The sequence below is a fragment of the Cupressus sempervirens genome, chromosome 10 (genome assembly GCF_028749045.1).
Source record: "Cupressus sempervirens isolate cs-2001-9-10 chromosome 10, ASM2874904v1, whole genome shotgun sequence".
Classification (NCBI taxonomy): Eukaryota; Viridiplantae; Streptophyta; class Pinopsida; order Cupressales; family Cupressaceae; genus Cupressus; species Cupressus sempervirens.
In genome coordinates this window covers 167,288,614-167,316,239 of record NC_143127.1, presented here as the reverse complement: position 1 = coordinate 167,316,239, position 27,626 = coordinate 167,288,614, and the positions used below count along the sequence as shown (strand labels likewise).

At 34.4% G+C, this 27,626-nt stretch overlaps 1 protein-coding gene across 2 annotated transcripts in view; it reads left to right on the top strand.

Moving 5' to 3' along the window:
- The first annotated feature begins 2,001 nt into the window (after nucleotides 1-2,001).
- Nucleotides 2,002-27,626, top strand: part of LOC149533130 (uncharacterized) — a 154,242-nt gene continuing 128,617 nt past the window's right edge. Inside the window, exons 1-3 of one of the 2 annotated variants that reach the window (XM_089805120.1) lie at nucleotides 2,002-2,424; nucleotides 3,380-3,440; nucleotides 6,780-7,147. In XM_089805120.1, the coding sequence (XP_089661246.1) occupies nucleotides 2,287-2,424; nucleotides 3,380-3,440; nucleotides 6,780-7,147 (567 nt within the window). In that variant the 5' untranslated portion in view covers nucleotides 2,002-2,286. The remainder of the gene's footprint in view (nucleotides 2,425-3,379; nucleotides 3,441-6,779; nucleotides 7,148-27,626) is intronic. The other variant, XM_089805121.1, reaches the window with a different exon arrangement.

The window sequence follows — 27,626 nt, the reverse complement described above, 5'->3', positions numbered from 1 at the left end:
TGTATATTGAATCAAATTCTTAAAATACATAGAATTAATTTTACTAAAAATTACATTGTTTATTAAATTTTACACATAAACACATCATGCATATAATGCTCATTTGTATTTTGATAGGAAAAATTGATGAGAGTTCATGATGAAAGGGAAAAACTGAAAAACTGTTATAGATATGGATTTTCCACATGTATAATAATGACAATTTTCTTGATAGTTGATCTAAGTCTTCCACAATACATTTCAAATATGTACATATCAATCAACATTTTTAAAACACACTATCCATTCTGCTGCTGACACTATCCAAAACACTGCGGAGGCAGGTAAGGAGGTGGTAAAAACGATCAAGGAGCTGCAATAGCTGGTGGTGGTGGTTCTGGTAACTGGTCTTTGATCTGGTGGTGGTCCTGGTAATTAGTCTCTGGTCTAGGTTTTTTATCTGGTTTTTGTTCCTTTTGTTCAAACTCTAGGTTCTAGATCCTTGTAAAACCTGGTTTCATTATATGGTCTTATTTTGTGGTTTTAGGTCCCTGTAAAACCTGATTTTGTAACTTTTATACTACAAGTTTTAGGTCCTTGTAAAACTTGCTTATGCTTACTTGAATATCTTTTGCTTTTCTGTTAAGGGTTTCAAGTCCCTTCAAAACCCATTTTTACCTTAATCTAAAACATTTTTAAAACACACTTAACAATCCATCATTGAAAATAATTCCATCATCCAATTTTGTTTATCCATATATAATTTTGTAGAAAAAAAATAGAGGCCACTAATGGATAGATACAAGGTTTAGTCTAACCTAAAAGGGAAAGAATTGCCATAAATGTTTATTTTAACAAGGAAACAACCCACCCACAATTATCTCGAAAAGTGGTTAAACTTACAAGGAGGAGATAAATTTCATTTGGGTGAGTTTGTTATAAGGCTTTTTTAAAAAATGGAATTGACCTTATTATGATCTCTAATTGTGCTCTTGGTTTACAAAAACACCTTAGCATTTTTGTAGAAAAGTGGAGATGCAAGACAAGTTCAGTAAGACAACAATATTGGTTTTTTCTAATAAAATAAAACATAACTAAGTTTCTCTTCAAACTTAGTACTTTTGAAGAAGTGTCAAATTACAAATATCTTAGAATTGACTTCAATAAAAGATTACGTTGGAAAGGGTGCAAAAAGAGGCATATTTCAGGAGGTTGAAAAGTGTTTTATGCTTTCCAAAACAGACACAGAGAGGTAGAGTTATGGGATTGAAAAACTACCCAAACTCTCTTTGGGCTTTTAGTGATTCCAATTGTTCTTTATAACTATGAACTATAGGCCAACAATATGTCTGATTTACAGTGGAAGGAAATTGAAAATTTTCAAGAACACTTAATTTCACACAAGTTCAAAATTAAAAGTTTACTCACTTGTGATATCAGAGTGAGCAAGGTGGGGGCTGCTCCTATTGAAGGAATTGCTATGGTGACACTCATAAGATATTTAACAAGAATTGAGCAATGGATGAGGGCAAATGTCCTAAGATTGTCTTTAGTAACATATTGTGCAAGAGAAAGAAGACTTGGATGCGACAAAACAACAAATGATTTAGTAAATGAAATATTTACTTGAACTCATGCCCCACAAAAGTAAAGAGACAAAGGTCTTTGTTATGAATAAATTTCACTAGCATTCTTGGAATAAAGGTTTACTGAGAAAAAAAGAGTACTATATTGCAGAGTTTAATCTTACTCATAATCATCATCAAAGAGATCAGATTGGTGCAAATATCTCCTCGAGAGCCAAATTCTTTTTGTTCAATTAAGGACCAACTCTCATCAACTTTGATCTGAAACTTAACATTGGGAAAGACCAAAAGAAATTTGGAAAGAAAAAGCATATATTCTGCACCTCATTAGAAAAAGTGGAAACAAAAATAATTTCATTTCATACTGTAATGTCTTCAAAGACAACAAAATAGTTTTGTTACTATCTTGACAATGAACTCTTGAATAGATCTATTCAACCAAAGGATTATTGAGAAGCCAAGGATACTCATCACCTAGTTCATTTTTGGAGGAAAATCGATGTATGAAGTGGTCCGTCCCATAGACTATCTTTAGCCTCACGGGAGGGAAGGGCTTATGTATGTTAGCCAATTTCTAGTTGTACATCATCTCTTGTTTTGGGGCGCCCCAAGGATTGAAGTTTCACCCCGCGAAAATTATAGGCGCTCTCTGGGGTTTTACACTTTAAATCTTTAGATAGTCCTCTGCATTCAAAATCCATTTTACATTTCCGATTTCAAAATGTCAACCGCATTAGCAGGTAGAGGTTTCTGCATTTTGAGGTCCTTACGCTTGCTTCGTCACCGTAGATGCTTCGGAAAAGCTGCTTCTACCATCCTTTACCGCCAAAAATATTCTCTTATTTTGTCGCACAATCAGGTTCGAGTTTCACCTCAGGATTGACTTAAGCATAAATAATTTTGTGACACCTGTGCATGAAATGCTTCAATGAAAATTGTGCCGAATTTCTAATTATTAAAGTAAGGTTTATAAAAAATGTAATAAGGGTTTTTAGTAGTCTTGCAACCATTTGTATTCATACAGAGCCCAGCTTGGCTCGGCATGTGCTATTCTCAAGGAAAACTGGATTCAAACACATTGTTTGCTAATGTAACTAATTGCCATTACATCAGAACTACTCGTATTATTGAAGATAGGCTATTATATAACCTTGTAAGACCTTGGACATTGGGGTCCTAAAAACCCGAGGATGAATTGTTGGGCGGTCCAAATTTAGAACCATATGTTGGGCTAATAGGTGGTAAGAATAGCCTGGGTGTAAAGGGCGTTGTTTTGAGTCTTAGCTGCTCCATAAAAAACTTCCATATTGTTTCAGAACTAAACTAGGCTAGAAACTCAGAGACATGATGTACGATCGACATTCTAGACTTAAGAGGACCACTAATTTAGAGTGCTGAAGTGGTTGTAGTAGATATGTGTTGGAGTGACTAACAGCCTATGGAATGTCATAGATTCAAGTTTTAACCGATCTCCTAAATATTCAACGTGAATTTGTTGAATTTGATGAGATGGATATAAGAGGCAAATAGTTTATGATCTTATGCTGAAGTTTAAGGTTCTTAAGTCGAAAGAAATTAATATGGAATTAACACGATTCAAGCTGAATAAGAAAATTTGTCATTAATAAATCCTACAAGGCCTTCAATAGATATTAATGGATTATTTGTTTTGCCTAACTTCATTTCATTATATCAAATCAGTTATTTCTATTCGTTCAGAATGCGGTCGAAGTTATGATTATTTTATTATTTCTGTTATGCTAAACCACCTACTCATATCAATCTTACAAAAAAAAATTTATTTGAAATTTTAGCATGGGCTAGGAGCATTGAAGTGGGCACGTATGTTGCAATCTCGCAATATTTTATTAGAAGGTATAAGCTGAATTACTGTTTCTATCAAATTTATTCATTGATTCATCATTATTTTACTGTGTGCCACATTCATTCTGCTATGTCTGATTATGACATTTTGTCTGATTTTCTCAATAAATGATCATTGTTGTCTTTTTTTGTGCTGCCATTATATTTATACTTCAATGGAGCTAGAAATTATTTAAGTCATCTCCTTTTTCTTTCGATGCATGTTGTACTTTCTATTAATAATTTAATATTATTTCCATTTTGAATTTATTCATTGATTCATCATTATTTTATTGGATTCCACATTCATTCTGCTATTTCTTACTTTGACATGATGTTTGATTTTTTCAATAAATGATAATTGTTGCCTTTTTTGCACTGCCATTGTATGTATACTTTTATATGGCTACAAACTTATTTAGTCATCTCTTGTTTCTTGGAATGGGTGTTGAGAGATTATGCAAACCAACCAAGATGTCCATAAGAAGAGACACTTGGTTTATAAGGAATATCAATTTTGTATAGTTCCTATCATTGACTAATCGTCCTAAAATATCCCCACCCGGAATATTTAACCAAATTCTTCAGCAGAATTTTCCAAAATTTAAATTAACAACAAATATCCCCAATATTTCCAGATTTAAATGCTCAAGTTATTGTATTATAGTAATCAGCAATACAATAATTTAGTCACCAAATATCCAATCTTTGTACAGTAACAACATCCAGATTGGAAATTACTAGAAATGAAACCTGTTTATGTAGTGTGAACTCTGTCTTGAATCCAACATGAGCTGAACCAGGTTTGCATCCAATTCGTTGAGAAGAGCCTGAAGGCTTCCGTCCTCAGGATCCCTAAATAGAAGCTGAAGCTTCTTTAATTTCTCCAAGAGAAATCTCCAACACAAGTCCAAAATCCAAGCATACTCGAATTAAACCATTTCTCCTCCTTTAAATGCTTTAATGACACGACTCTTTGGCTTCCCCTATCCTGTCTCCTTGTCCTCTTGCTTTTTTGTCTCTTATTAATGCCCCTATAATGTTAAATTGACCTTTTGATAAATCTGCATTAATATCTCATAAGACAATTTAAATATTTCATAAATTTAAATATAATTTTCCTAATGTCCAGAAAAGGGGCATTGCACGTTCCATCTAAGGGTACTTCTATATGGCTAGACTTATTTAAGTCATCTTTTGTTTCTTGCAATGAGTATTGAGAGAATATGCAAACTAACCAAGAGGTCCATAAGAAGAGACACACCTAGCAGAGGCGCTGCTGCCAGAAAGACTAAAGATATGCCGTTGCAAGTGAAAAAACCTCCTTTCTGAGCCAAAAACATGCGAAAACCACAATTGACAGGATTGAGCTATACATTTATTTATAACAATGACGTACTGGTGGAAGTTGTCTACTTATTAGGTGTAATTAATTATTGCACCTTGATATGCAATTAGTGAATCTAGAAAGTGGCGAAATGAGTAATTTTAATCAATGCACACTAATGTACAACATTTTGGCAACTGCTACCTAAAGATAATTTCTTGGAGTTACTTTCTCGTAGTCTAGGACTTGCCTCAAAACCTTGTGAGAAAACTTATGAGAAAACTTTTTGGTATAAAAATAACTTAAAAAATTTCCTTGAGACTTTCACAGGATTTCATCTAGTAGGTATTTACATCAGTATTTCATCTGCAATTACTAATGCATAAGTTAGCAAGTTCCTCTTTTATATGTTTTTTTTCAGAATTTAACTATCTGAAGGTAAACATATTGTATGATTTGCAAATACCTCTCAGAAGACTTTCTGTTAGAAATTTGGTGGTAGATTGTGAAGTTTCACCCAAACTAATGTAGATGTTAACCTCATATAGATTTTCTAAAAGTCTGGAATGAAGGGTACATGATTCTAGTGTATACCTCTTGCCTTTGACTTAATCAATTTTTGTTGAAGCATCATCTTGAAGGGAGCTATGGGTGGTACTTGTTTTCAATCATCTCTCCCATGCCTTGTGTACTAGGCCATTGAATTTACAGACTTGAGGAAACTCTTAAAGTGAAGTTCATCATCGCTACTTCAAAATTTTACCCTCAGTTCACAGTTGGAGGGTTTATTAATGATCATGGGCCTGCACAAAGTAGTAGCTCTTGGATTCTGCCCTACATTCTGAACTTCAGAGTAAATTGAATTTATTTGAAGGTCAGGCCATTCTTTCAGTCTTGTATAGGATCCTTGATATGTCCTGATTATCTCTTTTCCAAAAAAACCAGTAGATTGCAATCCTTTTGAATAGATCCATATATGATGTTCTCAGTTTTGCCTTAATGTGTTGACGGTTAAGATATTGCTGGAATATCAGCAGATCATATGTTCCAGCATTTGCATGGTCACCTCATCATCTGTAGTTCTTAGCTACAGGATTCTATTAGCTGCTACTTCGAAATTGTTATCCTCAAGGAATCCTCTCTTTTATCTAGACTTAAAGAAGGATTTATTGGTGAGTTTGGGCCTATACAAGTGGTGGCTCGTCCATTATGTGCTACATTTTGAACTTGAGAGAATTTACTTGAAGGTTTGGCCATTCTTTCAGTGACTCCGTCTTGTAGGATCCTCTTCGTCCCACAATGATTATTTTTCCAAAACAAAATCAGTAGATTCCAATCCTTTCACATATATGGATTTGTGATGTTTCTATTTTTAGTCTCCCTCACTTTCATGTGTATGCAGTTAAGATATTGGTAGAACATCAGCAGGACCTATGGGCCCGCATTTTCAGGGCTACCTTATCACCTGTGGTTATTTGCAGGATTCTATATGGATATTGTGAAGTTTATTGGTCACTACTTTAAAACTGTGACCTCAAAGAATCCTCTTTCTTTATCAACACTCAAAGAAGAGTTTATTAGTGAGCTTGGGCACATAGATGGATTAATGATATTCTTAGCAGAACTTATGTTCCAACACTTGCATGGTCACCTCATCACCTTTGTTTCTTAGTTATGTAATTACCTCTATCTGAATTTCATAATGGAAATGGAAATGGGAATGATATACGGGGATGCCATATTTTGCTGAAGCTTGTTAAGCTGTAATATGACTTATTTTGTTGTACTTGAAATATTTATGTTTATGTGCATTGATTGGTTGCAGAAGTTTCTTCATTTTACTATTGTGAAGATGGAACATATAATGAAACATATTTTAATAAACTGCTAGCTAATATATCTATCTTTATAGACGGGTTGTGATCCTTTCTCTTCATCCCCTAGTATCTTGTAGTTTTTGTTTACTTTACAAGAAATTTGATAAATTTATGATTTCCGTTGCTTTGATTGTTCGTACTTGTTAGGTAAAGCTGACGAGGCATCTATTGATGATAAAGCTTCTGAAAACTTTGATGAGGTAAACTTTGATTCTGATGAGGCATCTAGTGCTGATAAAGCTTTGGAAAACTTTGATGCTGATGAGGCATTTAGTGATGATAAAGCTTCTGAAAACTTTGACGAGGCAAACTTTGATGCTGACGAGGCATCTAGTGATGATAAAGCTTCTGAAAAAGAGGCAACACTGCATGCGGCCCTCACTCAAATCAGTGATGATCTTGGCAAGGAATCTGTCAAGTGGCTAGGGCGCTTTTTCGTTCGTAGAAATGTGTCTGTCATTTCGACTGGGTCTTTGAACCTTGATCTTGCACTTGGAATTGGGGGGCTTCCAAAGGTATGCTTTATAATTTAGGAACCTCTTTTATACAGGTTAATTTTGATTGGCTATGATTTGCAGTCTCTGAAATCAGTATATCTTTTGTCATAAAGGTTAGAAGCAATTTATCATAAAAAAGGGGAAAACACCAAAGAGCTATATCAATTTGTCATCCAAGAAAGCTTAAAATGTTGTAGCACTGTTGCAGGTTTCGGTCTCTCTGGTATTATAACGGGCAAATAACAACACAAAATTTTAAATTGTAAAAGCATAAAAACCTAAGTTACCGGTTCGAGTTTGGGGACAGGTTCGTGTACGAGAATCCAGTTCATGGGTTTGGGGGTTTTTCCCCTTTTCATTATGGTTTGTAGGGGTGTGTGTGTGTGTGTGTGTGTTTATAACATACAAAAAAAAAGAGAAATATACAATAGTGTAAAACTAAATCTTTTTATAGTATGATGTCTGATCATGGATCACTGCCAAGTGCCAAAGGTAAACATTAAAACATGATTCTACCATCCTAATGAAAATCATTGCATTGAATTACTGAATTAAAATATTGTTCATGAAAGTTTGAAAGTTGAAACAGATTCAAAGTTTAATGTTCATAAATAATCAAAGTTTTGATCAATCATCAAATGGATTGTCAAAAAATGCATTGTCTATAGGATTTTCATTTTCCATAGCTGCTAGTAGATCCTCATTATCACCCAAATCGGTTCTGTAAGTACTAGATCCACCAAGTGAAAACATCATTCACAGCACCATTGTGGTCTAGCAAGATCGTGAATGGTCATATCTGAGTAAGGAGACTCGGGTGCTACATCCCACAACTTCTCTACTCCCTTTTTGTATTTCAGATCCTTGCATGCCATGAGACGCAAATTAGTGGGAATAAACACCAAGTCCTCGTCTGTTTTGGCAGCCAACCGGTTATGCTTGAGTGAGTAGATAAAGGAGTAAGTACTCTGATTCTGCTCAGCAACAGAAGTACTAGCAACTTGGAGTGAAATCAAACAAAATAAAAAATAAAAGTACAAGATAATTTCAAGAATATTGAAGTGTTAAATTCTACAATGCAAGGGAGCAAAAAAAAGAGAAAAAAACTAAAAAAATTAAAACTTACTCCCGAGAGGATCTTAATGGCAAGAGGTTGGAGGTACACATAATCCAGACCATGAATGTACTAGTATCACCATGTAATTGCATCTATTCTGCTTTGGTCATTTATAGTAGGCAGGAGAAGATCTTTTCCTGAGATGAATGATCTAAATTCTCCCCTCACAGTTGTCCCCACCTCTGTATCACTGAAGAGCCTGCTAAGTGCACTCTTATACCCACTAGCAACCTCAACATCTCTATATGGTGGTACCCTAGTAGGAATAATGAGTACCTCTGCACTATCGTATCTGAGAGAGAGCATAGGCAAGGAGTTGTGGTCATTTTGTTCCAGCGATGAAGAACAATTGCTTCCACCTTTTAATAAAAGCTGTCCTCAAGATCATTCTTTGTTCTTTGTATCACTTAGGATATCAAATGATGATCATGTAAGTTATCTTGACGTAAGTTATGTTAATGAAAAATTTAGATGTCTCTCAATAACAATGATAGAGGAATGTATTATAAATTAAAATTTATAACTTACCACTTTTATCTTCTCCAACATGGTGTCAACAAAGTGAAACATAGATATGATTGGCTCAATGAATTCCAATATATACTCAACATGACCCCACCAATCATCATCCAATATCATTGCCTTCACTTTTTGGGCCCTTACTATATTGAACTGCTTCCAAATGCTCCATTGGTTGCTAATGTCCTTCTATGACAATGCCTCTTTTATTTTAAGTTTTCCTAAGACGATTGTGAGAGGCAAAACAGGCTTCAGCCTCATAAGAACATGTTAATAATAATAATTTAGTAACACACTTAAAATATATAACACAAAAATTCAATAACACAAAACATGACATAAAATGATAATGAAACTAAATAAATTAAATTATGAAATTTACCTTCAATAGTTCCAATTTGGAGAAATTTTGAAAATTGCTTGTGACATGTGGTGATTTGTCACAAACATCTGAAACTCCTCACCCTCATAAATTTGTTTCACCAGGTCTACTTGGGCGCCAATTGCTTGCATCACCAAATTAAGTGATTGTACGGTGCGTGTTGTCCAAAACATGTGATCATATGTTCGCAATTACTTGGACAGCATTATCACTACCCACCGCCTCTATGGAATCAATGAGAATTCGGGAAATAAACTTTGCATCTTTTACTTCCCCCTAACAGTCACCCGCCTTCAAAAACATTACCCGTTTGGGAGACATAACAATAACATTGATCAAGGGATGGTCTTTGCAATCTTTCCATCCATTAGTGACAATGCACACACTTGATTAAACCCAATACTATCTAATTTGTTTTAATTGGGCTTCTACATTTTTCCTCTCTTTATGCAATAAGGTGGTGTACACCTTTTCAAATCTAGGACCTTGGTAACCAAAAAGTGCATTACTTATTGCTGCCACCATCTCCCTCCAATAGGGTAACCTCACTAATTTGAATGGAAGACCATTCACATAGAGGCAATGTGCAATTTTTTCATTAGGAATATCTATTGCCTCGTTTTTGAAATGCTTTGTCTAGTGGGCCTCTCTTGCAGGTGGTGACTTGTGGTCCATCTTCATCTTTATCCTCCCTAGAAGGCATAGGCAGGAAGGGATGTCTAGAGGGTGGTTGAGTGGGTGGTAGTGGTATTTTTTTTTTAACCTGGAATAACCACTTTGTTTTCCTTTTGCAAGTAATTGATCTGCATCTTCATGTTCTTTAATGAATGCTGCTATTTGTCCAGGTGATAACCCCTTCTTATCTCCCCTTGGTGGACCCTCTCACATATTAATCCCTTTACCCATAGGGCCCATAAAATGAAATTTTACTCATTAGTAGGAGCTTCTATATTTTGAGTTGCAAAAGTTACATTTCCACACAAATCCCCCACCTCCAAATCATTGAGAAATTCTTGTAGTATATTTCCATAGAGGAGATCCTTTATTGATTTTAAATTTTTGAGACCCACCCATTGAGCTTTGACTACTTATTGTTGCAATCTATAACAAAAATGGAAACAAAAACAAATTTCAAAACTTATTCAAAAACTTGAATTTTTTAAAAAACTTTTCAAAAAGTTGAAATAATCTATCAAAAACTAAAGAATATGGTTGAAATGCATATCTTAAACACTCAAGTCTCTTCTTTGGAAGGTATTCGCAACTCCACAATCGATCTCCTTCAAATACAATCACCTCACTTGAAACTTGCAAGATGGAGAGAGCAAATGTGAAATGAAATGTGGTTGGAGGTTCCATAGTAGGGTCGAGAGAATAAAATATTAAAAAATGTCATTTTAATGTGTTATGGCCCCACCTTTTCACTTAATTGCTGCAGGTCCCTGGCGGTCGGCATGGGGTCTGAGTGGGGTCCGTACGGCACAGGGTTTGAGTGGGGTCCTTTCTTGAACTTGTGGGTCCGCACTCGTCTGTGGTGGTTCGGACCCGGATGGACCCATAGGTCCAAGCACAGACCCTGCCTGGACTCATCATGAACCATTATGCGAACCCGAATTCGGTTTGCACCCAGACCTGGTTCGAGGATCCATGGTGCGAAGCCAGTAACATAGATAAAAACTAAATAGCATCACAGTCCTCTGCATCAGTGAGTGTACAGTCCCATCTTTCCATTGGAGGGTGCACTTCTGTATTTCTTCTCTCCTACCAGAGTGTTGTAAGTAGATTTTATGTGGAGCAAACTTATCAGGTTCTCCATGTTTTTGTTGGTAACCTGTGTCATGCCTGAAACATTCTCAAACATGAAAGTTCTGCAACCTGCACAATCTGTGGATTTGAGTTTTTTTCCTATTCAGCTTGTTAACAGTCTTGTGGTATCCTATCCTTTCTGCCTTGCACATTACTGACCTCTTTATACCCTCCGCTTTGATCTTTTTTGTTGGCACCTCGTCCTTCAGTCTGTCATTTGCAGCACTTTATGGAGTCCCAATCTGGGTCACCCCTGCATCTTTTTCTGCTGCATCGCTTTCTCTATTCTTACTGCCTACCAACAAAGGTGATGTGTAAAGAGGGTTTTTGTTGAGATTGAAATTCAGACTTAAGTTAAATTGGTAGGGAGTTTGGCGTGCCTCCATGAATTCTGGTCCATTATCTCCAAATTTGAAAGAATCAAGCTTTTATTTCATGGTCTTCTTCCTTTGTTGCATACTATTTGGATGGTCCTTTTTTTAAACTTTTGCAGCTGCATTCTTGAATGCTGTTGCATTCTCGATTGTACCTTATCATTCAGGTTCATTTCTAGCATCCCATTTTAATACCACATAAAACACATCTTATCACAGTTTAAAAATCAGATTAGTGTGATAAATTCTGCGCAAGTTAACTCTTTTGCAAGTTTCGATGTTTCTTGGTGAGAAATCCACAAGTTAATTTGCCAAAAGTTCCCAAGTCTGACCAAAACACTTGCCTGATGATGCATAATAACAGTTCATGGCCAGAAAAGCATTAAAGCGCTTAATTTTTCACAATTTCTTCTTCCAACTCTCTCTTCTTTGACATGTTGACAGCATTCAGTGGATTTGCAAATGATTGCGATTTCAAAAGATTTTGTGTCATCTTGGATTGATTTGAGTACCAACAAGTTTTTGGCAGCATTTACAAGGCATGTAACCTAACAATGCCTCTACTTGGGTTTTAACTTTTTTTTTCTGATTTTTGTTTTCTTTCTCTCTCATAGTAGGATTTTATTATTGTATTCTCATATAATTTATATCCATTCTTTGGCTAGCTCCTAGTGTTTACATTATATAATTTTTAAGCTTTTTGTTTATGCCTTACTTTCAAAATTCAACTTTTGCTGGAGATATGGCATCTGGTGACAACCTTGTGGACCTTACTTGGAGGCATGGAACCCCATAGAGAGAAACAAGACAAGTGATGTGTGATTATTGTGGGAAGAGGATCAAAGGAATCAACTGCTTCAATTATCATTTTGCATAGATGTACGGAAGTGATGGTTTGCCATGAGATACAATAGAGCTCAATGTTATACAAGAGGTTATGGCTTTCCTTTCCACAAATGAGGAGAAGAGTGAATTTCTCGACATGTATTATTTACACACAAGAGCAGAAAGTCTGGTTTCCAGATTACAAGAAGTTCCAAGACAAGGACAACTTCAAACAAGTCAAAGAGAAGAATCTCAAAATATTTGTTGAAGAGCGTTTGTGAAGATGAAGCAATTTGGAAATATGAACCATCACAATCAGTGAAAAGGCTTAAAGATGTTGAGATTGAGAGATATTGTTGAAAGTGCAAGGACTTCTTTGTGATGAAGTATGAAAGATTACAAGATATATATGTTGAGGTGGTGCCTACTCATCTACAGTCAATCAAATAATTCAAGATCAACATGTCCAAGTTCATCGAACCCAACTCATCAACAATTAGACATGTTGATGGAATTTAATGCAATACGACCATACATTTTCTCATTGGTTTGTCCTCATAAGGATATGTACTTAAGGACTTGTAATTTTCTCTTTGATGGCATTAAATGTATGTAGATGGTAGTTGTAACTATCCCAATAAGGGTTTTCATTTAAATATCTCAGCAGTTATTTAGATTTCATTTGGACCCTTCATTTGTAATTGGGAGGTCTATATAAAGGCTTGACCTTCTCTTTTGTAAAGGCATTAAACAGATTAGTTGTAGAGTAGAGAGAGCAAGTAGTAGCAGTAGTAGGAGGAGATCAGAGATTGTTGCCAAGACATGTTGAAGTAATATACAAATTTTATTGGAAATATGGTGGATCTTTGTGTGCCAACATGTTGTATGGTTTATACTTCTCAAGTTTTAGTTAGAGCTCATTGATTTTAATAGAGAAATGCGGAGATAAATGATGAATTTCTTGATTCATACCATTGTAGCTTGTAAATTGCAAATTGTATTGTATAGGTAGTTTGAACCCACTTAAGCACTATTTTGATTGTGGATGTTCATTTGGATTGCGCCATTATTGGGTGTTTGGATGGATGTTACAATATGAAAATCTTTGTGTGTAGTTGTTCCTCATTGCAAAGAAAAGATTGGTTTAAGGGATCCATTTCTCAAAGTATTATCAATTACCATCATTGCCCTTAGGTGTAGAAGTAGCTTAGATTCTCCAAGCCCCTTGTCCTTTTTAATCTTTTATTTGAAGTTCGAATAAAATGTTCAAGTTCCAGCTGCCTTGAGGGAAAATAAGTTGATAAAATCCAAGAAGGATTCTGTAAGTCCCTTTGTGTTTACAACAATATTAAATCAATTCACTGAGATATATCGAACACTAAGTTAGATGTTTGTAGTATAAACCTTGGGTTGCCTTATTCAATTACATAGTTTAACATTGGTCAGCATTTGAGGTTTCCTTTTTCAATAGAGAATATAATACTTCGGATTTTATTCTGACTTGGCAAGTGTAAAAAATGCACATCAACAATCATGGACAAACAAAAATTGATTTGATTTGTTTTTCATTGTGTTGTTCTTGTCTTGATTTCTTGACTTGCTTGTTTGCTGCATCTATGTCTGTATTGTGACATATTTTGACAATGTTATTATGGTTTTCCATAGTACGAGGCATCTTGATGTATGCTACAATACATCAAGTTGCTCAATATTTTGAAATTCTACGCAATCTTCCCAACATTTACCATCACATCATCAAAATTCACACTTGTGTTCTTTATTAAACACATTTCTTTTTAATAACTTATCCGTAACTATCCTTTCTTCTTAATCACTATTTGCTCACCACCTTTGATTTTGGCTTGAATCCATTCTAGCCCATATTTTCCTTCTCACCACCTCTCTTCTCATTTCAATTGCCCATTCTTAGCTTTTATCACTACATGACCTCTTGAGGGGCATCTTGTTAACCATCATGGTACTTGGGTCCTATTGCATCCATTTCTTTTTCTTCTATATCTATTTTCTGTGAAAAGCCATTGCTTCTTTATGTCGGTGCCCCTTCAAAAAAGGGAATACGTAGACTCAAAATTTACCACCTTAATGTTGTAATCACCCTATTGTCATCCCATCAACTATTCATCTTATCAATATATTTATTTAATCATGCTAATTCGCAAGTCCCCATGTCAATTCATTAAGTAAGCTACATTAGCTCCCATTTAGATCCCTTTAACACCACCCTTTGATTATTTAATTAGCTCTAATTTATTTATGCACACACATCTCATTAAATAAATATTTAAACAAATGAATAAATAATTAAACAAACAAACTAATAATCATTACATTCTACTTCACATCAAATTACTAAATAGTAAATAATCAATTATTCAACTCTAAATCAAATTAGTTGACAAAGCAATCGAACTAGTTAACTAATTCATTAAGGTAGCTGACTAATCAATCAATTGAGCTAATAAATCAAACTAGCTAATTGTAAATTAATCTTTAGCTCTCAAGATTGATCAAACCAATCATGGCCATTCATATTTTCGTCTAAAAAATGTATAAATCTAAGATTGCTCTCCAACTCCATCTAGATCTTATCAATCTTTTAATGTCCAAAATTTTGTCGAAAATAAAAAATGCAAACATGTTGGAAACTGTTGACATGTCACCAAAGCGATTGCAATTTTTTTGAGCACATACATTTTTTCATATGCGCAATCAAATCCAAATTAATGCTCAATTTAAGGTTTTCTTGTGATTAGAGTTTGATTTTAATTTCTTGTGATTTGATTTTGTTTTTTTGTTCCAAGTACTGACAAACAACTTGTATAAAATAGAATAAATTTAGGGTGAAAATGTTATATATTGGTTATGCAATTTGCGAAATGCCAAAATGTGGCAAATGCTATATAGAGGCTATTTAATTTAAAGTGCAAATCTAAATATCAACAAAAGGAAGGATTAATTATAATGACACTTGACTATGTTCCACTACATTTTCAAATGGGGATGGGATGTCAAAGACGTGAACCATTTGTTTGGGGATGACAAGGGATATCAATTTTAAAAAGTAAAGGAAATTTAAATTACTTGTATTATAAGAGATTCACTATATTCATCATATAACCATATTACATAATTTTAGAGTTGATTTGAGAAGTCATGTGAGAGTTGACACACAAGTATAACAAAATTTCATTGTTTTCGTTGTCATTGTTTATACATAACAAGTATGGCTAAATATCAAAGGCCACAAATTGACAAAAAATAAAAAAAATAAGAACATAACAACTAGATTTAGTTGTTGCCTGTGATCTTCAGCTGTATCATAATTGGAGTTTCAATTCAAGTCACTCTCAATATGGGGGATTGACTCATCCAATGTTGCACCAACCAATCCTTAGTGTATCTCATCAATTTTTGTGGATTTTATGGGAGCAGCACCAAAAAATGCAGCCAGAGTCATCCAGTTATTGGATGAGTTTGTTGATCTTGAAGTAGCAAGGCAATAGGCATGATCATCAACTTCTAAACTTGTTAAGAGTCAAGCCTATTTTTGTAAAGTTTACTTACAGAGTTCTTTTTGCAATGCTGAAGTATGTAAATTTCCTGCAGGTGCAGTCAATGCCAATGAAGAATACAAAGTGCTGCACAGTATATATAATCTAAATGCAAATGATATAAATATTCCTTCAAGATCGATGTCTGTATTGCCTTCAATCTGCATACATTAATCAATTTCTGTGTTGCAATATCGGGCGGCATATACTATGTATACAATTCTGGACGGGTACATGGGTGAATGGGCATGTCTCCAAATGGAGACATGACCATTCACCAATGCACCTGATCGGTGGAATGGTAACACCCGATGTGATTAGTCATAACAAAACTAATGCCATTAAGACTTTAACCAAGTCCATTGCAATCGTTAACAATCAGTATAAATACGGCTGTTTACTGAATTCATTTCTGAGATATTACTTAAATAATAATATGCATTGGCAGTTTTGAATGCTGCGATCTCCATAATGAAATGCAGATTATATTCATGTACATATACATATCGGTATTCAACATATCAACATGTATATGTACATGAGTATAGTCTCATGTGATCAATGCAATTTTTTGAACCAAGCTATTTGTTTCAACACTCCCTCTTAGCTAGGGAACTCATGTGATGTGAATTTTCCTCCTCTATCTGATCTCAAACATTTCAAAATCTTACCTATTTCTTTCTCAACTCTTGCTAAGCACCACCTAAACATTTGGAAAACATCATATTTATATTTCAAAAAGATAACTGTCATCATTCTAGAATGATCATCAACAAATAACATAATGTAATTATAACCTTTGTAGCTTTGCACTTCTATTGCTCCACACAAGTCTTATGAATTTTTCTCATTATAAGAAGTAATATCCTCAAGATATATACAAGAAAATCAAGTCTCATGATATTCTTTTCAGTTATGGTGTGTATATAGATATCAAGTCACATAATATTCACCATACAGATCATGGTACATCCATAGATATTAAGTCACATAATATCCATCGTGAATTTGAACATATTGATCTTCAATAGATATCAAGTCACATGATATCCATCAGCATGCTCTTTTAACTAACATGATCTTTCCTTAAATATCAAGTCACATGATATTCATCATGATAGTAATCTAATAATAATAAAGTCGTCACCTTATATTATCAGAATCAATTTTCTATTATAAAAGATTATCTCCTTAAATAATGAACATAGGGTAGGCCCATGAGTCATAGAGTCACACATATGACAAAAGAGTTTACACTTTAAACATCTTTATTTAATTAATACAAATTTACAAAGTTGAGACTCAGTCTCATAAACTTACATTTCAATCAAGCCAAGTTTCTTTCTGAAATGATCAACTTTCACTTTAGGGAGAGCCTTGGTGAGAATGTCAGCAGTTTGATCACTTGTATTAATATATTCTAATTGAATAGCTTTTTTTTCCACCATGTCTCTTACGTAGTGGTAAGGTATCTCTATATGCTTGGATCTATCATGAAATACCAGATTCACAGATAACTTCAGATAACTTGATACAACTTTGATTATCACAATGAATTTTGGTAGGTTTCAAAGGTTCACCAAACAAGTTTGAAAGCAACTTCCAAAGCCACATTGCTTCTCTAGCTCCCATAGCTGCTGCAATATACTATGCTTAGTAGAACTTTGAGCAACAGAAGCTTGCTTTCTGCAGATCCAAGAGATCATGGCTGATCTTAAACTGAAGTAGCATCTTGATGTGCTTTTCCGGTCTTTTACACTTCCGGCCCAATCGGAATTAGTATATCCATGTAACTCCAAGCTGGTATTCTCATGTTTAAGTTCATACCCAATAGTACCATGAAGATACCCCAATATATGCTTCAAAGCAACAAGATGAATCTCACGAGGTTCACACATGAACTGATTTAATGCATTCACTGCATAATAGATATCAAGTTGAGTATTTACAAGATACATCAAGGACCCAATTATTTGTCTGTATAAGCTGGGGACAACTAGTTTGGACTCAACACTTGCTTCCTTTAGCTTGTGAAGGTTTCCATAGGTGTAGACATAGGTCGACAATCCTACATTCTAAATCTTTTCAAAATATCAATAGTATACTTTTTTTGATGTAGAAAGATATTACCAAACTTCTGATGTACTTCCAAACCAAGAAAGTAATGGAGAATTCCTAAATCCTTCATCTCGAATTTAGAAGCCAAATCTTTCTTACATTGATTAATAAGACGTTCTTCCCTTGTAATTAGAAGATCATCAACATAAAGAATTAGAATTAACATATCACCTTTAGTTACTTTGAAGTAGAGATTTGGATCAGCCACGTTCTTGGTGAATCCAAGACTTAAAAGGTATTTGTCAATCCTTTCATACTAGGGCTAGGGAGCTTGTTTAAGTCCATATAGAACCTTCTTCAATTTACAAACATAAGAAGCAACATCATGAGTTACAAATCCTTCTGGCTGTCATAGGTATACTACTTCCTCTATCTTTCCATTAAGAAAAGCAATTTTTACATCCATTTGATGGATTTTCGAACCTTTGATTGCTGCAATGGCTATTATAGCTCTAACAAAAGTGTACTTGGCAACTGGTGCAAAAGTTTCTTTAAAATCAATTCCTTCCTTTTGAGAAAAACCTCTAGCCACAAAACGAGCTTTATGTTTTTCAATGCTGCCATCTACAACATACTTAACTTTGAAGAGCCATTTTGAAGACACAATAGATTTTTCCTTAGGTCTCGGAACTATGTCCCATACATCATTTTTTAGTAGAGACTGGTGTTCTTCCACCATGGCGTCTTTCCAAGCTTGATGTTTAAGTGCTCCAGGAGAGCTAAAGGGTTCAGGATTCAAGCTCTCACATACGAAAGCATTATATGTCAATTTTCTAGGTCTCTTGCTTTTTCGGAAGGTTCCTAAAGGGGCTGCAAATCCATCTCCTTTTTGTATTTTTTTCCTTGCCCAAAGTGGCCTTTTAGAGTGATCAAGACTCTTTGGAAGGATTTTAGTTTCAGTTGAAGTCTCTTCAGGAAACTCCCTCTGAATCTTAGGAGCAGGAGTCTCTTCTGGAGATACATCAAATGTATCTAGTTCATCGAAGGTTTTGGCTCTTCTGAAAGCAATGTCTTCCTCAAAGATGACATCTCTGCTTAGTTCTATTTGTTTCTGTCCAGGAATGTTGACTTTGTATCCTTTTACTGTTTCACTAAAACCAATGAGAATACCCTTTCTTCCAGAAGTTTCTAACTTAGTCCTCTTCTCCTTAGGTACATGTACATATATAGGACATCCAAATATCCTTCGGTGACTAATGTTAGGTTTTTTTCCAGAAAATGCTTCTATAGGAGTCTTATTGTCCAAATGTGAGTGAGGACATCTATTTTGAATATAGATTGTTGTGTTGGATGCTTCAGCCTAGAAAGACATACTCAAATTTTGATCAAAAATCATGGTCCGAGCAACTTCTACAATAGTTTTGTTCTTCCTTCCAGCAACCCCATTTTGTTGAGGATTGTAAGGGACTGTGAACTCCCTCTTAATCCCAGTGAGTTTGCATAACTCTTTAAATATTTTAGAAGTATCAAACTATGAGGAAATGGCCTTTTAGTGTTTTTCCCTAAGGCACAACCTTTAGATGATTCATTGTGAATATGTTTTAACTTGGGCATTCCAGTTACTACCTTCTTTATTGATGTTAGGGCACGGAAATTGATATGACCTAGTCTTCTATGCCATATTTCATTTGAATTAGAGGTCTCATGTACAAGTGCAAGGTTTGTCTTAGCACGTAGATCATATAAGAGTCCTTGTCGTACTCCTATTTTTAGAGCCTTCTTAAAGGTTGAATTTTTAGACCATGCTTGTACTTTCCCTTCCATGAATGCAATTTTATAACTATCATCTTCAAGTGCGGATATAGATATTAAATTTCTTTTAATACTTGGTACATAGAGAACTCCAAAAAGTTGAATAGAATTTCCGGATTTCAATTTTATGGTGCAAGTACCAATTCCTTTTATAGAGTGTGCAGAATCATCACCAATTGTAACTTCTTCATCTGTTTCTATTTCCATGCTTTCTAGGTTATCCTGATATCCAGTGATGTGTCTGGAAGACTTGTTGTCAACTATCCATGTATTCCTTTTTGTTGATATTTGGCTGGATAATGTAGAATAGAAAACATATTTCACATATTCATTACCTTCATTTGACTTCTCAGATTTTGCAAAAGATGCTTGAGGTTTAGGTCTATCGGGACAATTTATTGCATAATATCCATATAGATCACATCTGAAGCATTGGATTTTGGACAAGTCTTTCTTCTGTTTGGATTGTCCTTTCCATGAAAATTTCTTTTCCTTTAGTTGTTTTTCTTCTTTCCTTTCTTATGAGCATTTGTATTAAGAACTTGAACATCTTCATCTAGGGTTTTGTGTTTTCCCTTAATCATTAATCTCGATTCTTTTTGGAGACAATCTGATCTTAAACGATTCAGTTTAGGGATTTTAGACCTAACACTTATACCTTGTACAAAGGATTCCCAAGAGTTTGGAAGTCCTCCTAATGCTATTAAGGATAACTCTTGATTTTCAATCTCATAACCAAGTGCAAATAATTGACCTCTTGAGTCTGTGATTCTCATAAAGAAAGCATTTATAGTTTCTCCTTTATTCATGATTACACTATTCATTTGCCTTTTAAGAGCAAGTTTTCAGCTTGTATTATTGATTATAAATGCATTTTCAAGAGCTCGAAACATACGATATGTTGTGGTATGTTTTGCCACAATAGGTTAGTGATCTCGAACAACATCTACAATTATCTTCATTGCCTTTTCATTTTTCTTGATCCATTCTGATTTCTCAAGATCATCTTTAGGTTCTTCTCTGTCCTCTTTTACAAATGATTCCAATTTGTTTTCTTTTAACAACATCATTACTCGAAGTTTCTAGGATTCAAAGTTATCAGCACTTCCAAGGTGATGTTCAAATCTCATCGTGCTTGTCATTTTGTAGGGAGAGAGGATTGTTTGTCTTAAAGTAAAAGTCTAATTCAATAAACTTAGTGTGATCTTTCCTTAGCCAAGCTCTGATACCATGTAAAGTTTACTTACAGATTTCTTTTTATAATGCTGAAGTATGTAAATTTCCTGCAGGTACAGTCAATTCCAATGAAGAATACAAAGTGCTGCACAATATATATAATCTAAATGCAAGTGATATAAATATTCCTTCAAGATCGATGTTTGTATTTCCTTCGATCTGCATACATGAATCAATTTCTGTGTTGCAATATTGGGCGGCATATACTATGTATACAATTCTGGACAGGTACATGGGTGAATGGGCATTTCTTCAAATGGAGACATGACCATTCACTGATGCACCCGATCGGTGGAATGCTCATACCCGATGTGATTAGTTATAACAAAACTAATGCCATTAAGACTTTAACTAAGTCCATTGCAATCATTAACAATCAGTATAAATACAATTGTTTATTGAATTCATTTCCGAGATATTACTTCAATAATAATATACATCGGCAGTTCTGAATGCTGTGATCTCCATAATGAAATGCAGATTATATTCATGTACATATACATATTGGTATTCAACATATCAACATGTATATATACATGAGTATAGTCTCATGTGATCAGTGCAATTTTCTGAACCATAGCTATTTGTTTCAACAAATTCAATGAAATATAATGTGGATCATTTCCACTTTGCAACAAAGGAATTGTTAACTTGTGAAAGAAGGGAGTGACAGTTATTGGTAACTCTATTGCATCTTGACCATATGCCTTGTATATCATCCAATAGGGGTTGGTTTAAGCTTATGTAGCCTTATATATTGGTTATGCAATTTGCAAAATGCCAAAATGTGACAAATGCTATATAAAGGCTATTTAATTTAAAGTGCAAATCTAAATATCAACAAAAGGAAGGATTAATTATAATGACACTTGAGTATGTTCCACTATGTTTTCAAATGGGGATGGGATGTCAAAGATGTGAAGCATTTGTTTGGGGATGACAAGGGATGTCAATTTTAAAAAGTAAACGAAATTTGAATTACTTGTTTTATAAGAGATTCACTATATTCATCATATAACCATATTACATAATTTTAGAGTTGATTTGAGAAGTCATGTGAGAGTTGACACACAAGTATAACAAAATTTCATTGTTTTCGTTGTCATTGTGTATACATAACAAGTATGGCTAAATATCAAAGGCCACAAAATGATTAAAAAAATAAAAATAAGAACATAGCAACTAGATTTAGTTGTTGCCTGTGATCTTCAGCTGTATCATAATTGGAGTTTCAATTTGAGTCATTCTCAATATGGGGGATTGACTCATCCAATGGTGCACCAACCAATCCTTAGTGTACCGCATCAATTTTTGTGGATTTTATGGGAGCAGCACCAAAAAATGCAGCCAGAGTCATCCAGTTATTTGATGAGTTTGTTGATCTTGAAGTAGCAAGGCAATAGGCATGATCATCAACTTCTAAACTTGTTAAGAGTCGAGCCTATTTCTGTTGACTAATTCAATGAAATATAATGTGGATCAATTCCACTTTGCAACAAAGGAACTGCTAACTTGTGAAAGAAGGGTAGTGACAATTATCGGTAACTCTATTGCATCTTGACTATATGCCTTGTATATCATCCAATAGGGGTTGGTTTGAGCTTATGTAGCCTTATATATTGGTTATGCAATTTGCAAAATGCCAAAATGTGGCAAATGCTAGATAAAGGCTATTTAATTTAAAGTGCAAATCTAAATATCAACAAAAGGAAGGATTAATTATAATGACACTTGACTATGTTCCACTACGTTTTCAAATGGGGATGGGATGTCAAAGATGTGAAGCATTTGTTTGGGGATGACAAGGGATGCCAATTTTAAAAAGTAAAGGAAATTTAAATTACTTGTATTAGAAGAGATTCACTATATTCATCATATAACCATAATACAAAATTTTAGAGTTGATTTGAGAAGTCATGTGAGAGTTGACACACAAGTATCACAAAATTTCATTGTTTTCATTGTCACTGTTTATACATAACAAGTATGGCTAAATATCAAAGGCCACAAAATGACAAAAATAAAATAAAAATAAGAACATAACAACTAAATTTAGTTGTTGCCTGTGATCTTCAGCTGTATCATAATTGGAGTTTCAATTCAAGTCACTCTCAATATGGGGGATTGACTCATCCAATGGTGCACCAACCAATCCTTAGTGTACCTCATCAATTTTTGTGGATTTTATGGGAGCAGCACTAAAAAATGCAGCCAGAGTCATCCAGTTATTGGATGAGTTTGTTGATCTTGAAGTAGCAAGGCAATAAACTTGACAATCAACTTCTAAACTTGTCAAGAGTCAAGCCTATTTCTGCTGACTAATTCAATGAAATAGTATGTGGATCAATTCCACTTTGCAACAAAGGAACTGTTAACTTGTGAAAGAAGGGGAGTGACAATCATCGATGACTCTATTGCATCTTGACTATATGCCTTGTATATCATCCAATAGGGGTTGGTTTGAGCTTCTGTAGCCTTATTTGTGTTGGCCTTTGGTTTGCTTAATGTTTGATCCAAAAGATTGATAAAAGTTGTTAAGTTTGTAGCTTCAGTCAGATTGATTCGATTATGAGATTCATTGTTGATGGTAAATCATCATTTAGACAAATATTCTTATATATATATATTATAATACATATTATATTATATATATAATATGTATAATATGCATATATGGTTATTTATATTATTGTTAATATATTTATTATTATCTAGTGATGATTAACTGTAGAGACATGTCTCTTCATGAGACATGTCTCCTCCTCTCATATTTATAAATTTTGAAATCTGCATTTAGAACACACCAATAAAAATGGCAATGTTATTACATTTGCAGGAAACGATCCTCAAAACTTAACATGGTATTAGAGCACCAGGCTGCAAAATGTAGAAAATGGAAAGAGGAAATGAAGTGGGACTATGGAGAGATTAGAAAATTTTAAATACTTCTGTAATATTCCCTAGTATCAGATAGCTATCTGCAGAAGTGCCATACGCCATGATTTCCATCTCTAACTGTTGGATGCTACAAATGGTTGAATCAAAGCTATTAAGAATGGTTAGTACTTCAACAATAAAGAATTCTAAGTACTACATCATAAGCAGTGATCAGGAGCATTAAGAATCACAAAGGAAATCAGAATCCAAAGATTAGAAACAAGTCAAACCAGTCAGGAGGGAGATTTTTTTACAAGGCGAACTTTACAAACTCAACAAAAATATAAATGTATTTTACCTGCAAATTGAAATGAGAAAACTGCAGAAGTCAGGAGGATACAGTCAGACGGGAAAATGGGGGCAAACTATTGACGAAGCCTAGAATAGTCCTTGTTTGTAACAAATGCTATCACCAACAAATCTTGTGAGCACACCGAACACAACTACTCATGTGAAGTTCAGACCGCTAGGGCATCCTATCTATTTTGCATTCACATACTCAAACTTAGATTGGTGGAATTAATAACAATGCCTAGGAATGACAGTTGCATCATTGACATGCTGGGCGACTCATTAAAAATATCAAATCATGAGAGAATAGCCAAAACTACTGATTAATATTGAAATGACATTGATCATACAACAAGACTATGCAAATAATACACACCAAAGATATCCACTCAATCATCGATGAAGAGATCATCAAATAAGTTATCAACCATCCGATTGAATTCTGACATAACTATTTTATATTCTCTACAGACCTAAGTGGCAGTAATCTACTAAAAGTTCAAAGTTTCGATAACTTGAGTACAAATATTAGAATTAGCAATAGCAACATACATCTAAGTAATAAGAAGCTATTCATTACTGCTATTCTATATCCAAGGTCTTTATAGACTATTATCAGTCATACCACAGATATCAGAGACAACGAATACTTTCAGACCACTATAGTATATATAACATTTGCATTATGAGAGACCAGTAACAACAATTACTTCACTGGTATTACAGACTGCTCTACTTCAGTCAGCGGCAATTAAGAGCTCAGATAAAGCAAGCAGAAGATTATAAAGATCATCTCCATACGCCTGATTTTAATGGCAAGGTAATTCTGACTAAATAAGTGGCAACATACTTTCTCCTTTGAGATCCTTTCACCGTTGGGGGGCAGAGTAATTTCTGAATGACATTGTTCCTTATAAGATTTTGATTGCAGACATAGTTGGCTATGTGACACATATATAGTTGTATCATCAAATTGTTTTGTTTATTCTCCTTGTTCGATATTTGATGTATGTTGTATCACGACAAATCTCACACTGCTTCCATAGTATCAGAATTCATGGAGTGTGTTGTTACAAGGCAGATTGATTACTGTTGCAAGTCATTCTTAATCAGATATGTCAGCAAACTAAATCTGATAAATGGAGGTAAGGAAGGGCTGTGCAGATCATTCAATACCCAAGGATTAATTATGTACAAACAACATTCATTCTCAGATGGGTGACTGTATATAAGAATTCTTCTGTGAGAACAGAGTTTACAGATCTATAATAAACTAAGTTCTGGACATTTTATATTCAGAGAATCAGTGTATACAATAAGTAAATAGCAAGAAGTGGGACAAGCCTGAAATAAATATATTACATTTAGAGTTCAAAGCAACTAATCATATAACAGTTATATCAAATAATACAAACAAGGACTAGAAAGGCATATGCAGTCATTGTGAATTTGGAGAATTTACAAAGACAGATGCGTCAGTGCAGTGGAAAGTTTGAAAGAGAGATAGCCCAAGTTGACAATGCTAAAAGTGAGATCGGTATTGTGCATAAATTGAAGGATATGCATACAAATAAATTATTGAACATGCTTTAGAAACTCTAACGAAGATTCTTAAAAGATGACCTAAAGTTTTATGAACATCGAAGCATGAAAGAGTCACTTTCTTTCTTTCATCATATTGTTCATTCTTGACAATTAAATAAGAGTTTATGATTATTATCAAGGATGTAAGGATCAAGGACAAGAAGCTTACGTCAATGTCAACCAAAGCTCCAATATCACGAATTTGTCATATGATGGATAATATTAATTACAATTTTAGTGGCCAAACTATCCAAATTGTATAGTTATGGTTACCAAAGAATTTGAACCATCAATGGTTATCCGTTTGATGACCAAAGCTTTGAGTATGAGTAATAGATTCATGAACACTCTAAATCAAAAAAATGGTACATGGTGGATGGGTTTAGAGAAATGTCCATACCCATTTGCCTCTATTGATAAGCTTAATGAATGTTTGGATCTTCATTGGATGAAAGGACCAAACTAGAAAGAAGGTTAGTACTCAGGTTGAAGAAAGAAGTTACTAATAGAGATAGGGGTTGATATCATTTTGGATGATTGTCTTTCATTAGACTTGATATTGATTGAAAACTCTATAAAAATAAAAAATGTGGGAATTTTATATTGTGGGGGGGGGGAATAGTTACCTTAACCCAATGTTTCATTCCCATTGGAGGCATTTTTTGATGCATATAGACCTTCATTGGAGAAATTAGTATCAAGAATGTTGATGTACAGATAAGTATTTTTATGTATCACATTTATATACTCATAGTCTCTCTCTTATTTGTATTTCTATATGTACTATATGAGCTATTTTCCTTGATTTTTTCCTTTGTATTTGATGATGATCTTGCAAGAAAAGAAGGTTGGTACTTTAGACATGCTTCCAAATATTGTGCAAACTCAATCTTATGATAGTATGTCAAAAGAAGCTGCGATATAGTATTTCATTAGTCATCTGATGATCAATGAGGTTATTGAATTGAATATTCTTGATGATTGAGATTATGAGTAATCTTCCATTAAGTGGGAGTCTGACACTTCTTCAAAGGCACCGTAGGAGCTTAGAAGATTGATACTCAGAGGGAGTCTAAAAATACATGTGTATGAATGCATGATTTTGATGGGCCTACCCCTGTGTACATCATGAGGAAATAACGACTTATCACTAGAAAGAAAGAAGAATGGTATCACTTTCAGAGGGAGTTCAAGAGGCATCCTTAGGCGAAGAGAGCTTTAAGGGAATAACTAGAGAATCTGACTTCCTAGGATTGTTGTGCAGAGGGAGAATTTTGAAGTGTGATCTCTTCTCTATAAGGGAAAAGATCGAAGTGAAATTCTTTGTAATGCATTCTTCTCTGTGAGAGAGAATTTGAGGTAAAAACTCTTGTTCCACCCTTTGACTTGGTTCATGGTGGTCACTATTTTGCATATGTGGATTATGTCATGAAAGGTGACGATCTTTCATTGATATATATCTGGAAGGTAGCTTGTTAGCTTGATTTTCCACTTGCCCAAAATCTTGTTAAACATCTGTGAAAATCATAAAAAGTTGCATTTCCCTTACTTAGGGTTTCTAAAAATTGTCAACCTTCTTGTAAAACCCTAGGTTAAAATCTTTCATCTTTCTGACCAGTAGAAGCTCTTTCAAAATTGTTTATAGGTTCAAAGTAAGGGATATACGAATTTTCTTGATTTATTTCATGTCCTTAAGGTTTAAGATGATTTTTGGTCTTTTATCTTATAATCCTTTCATATAGTTTAAGTCGCAATGTTGCGAAACCTATATGATCGCAACATCGCCCTGCTTTTCTCACTAACTGTTTCTAGGGTTGCAAAAGGGCGAAAGGTCTATTTTAAGTTCTACGCAGCTTCGCCACTGTTAGCAGCAACATCTGTTTTTAATGTGCAAAGGAGCAAAAAGGGGAATGAGCACATGGTCGCAGGTCTTTTCTAACTTAGGCCAATTTAAGTGGTGACCGTGCAAATAAGAAAGAAAAGA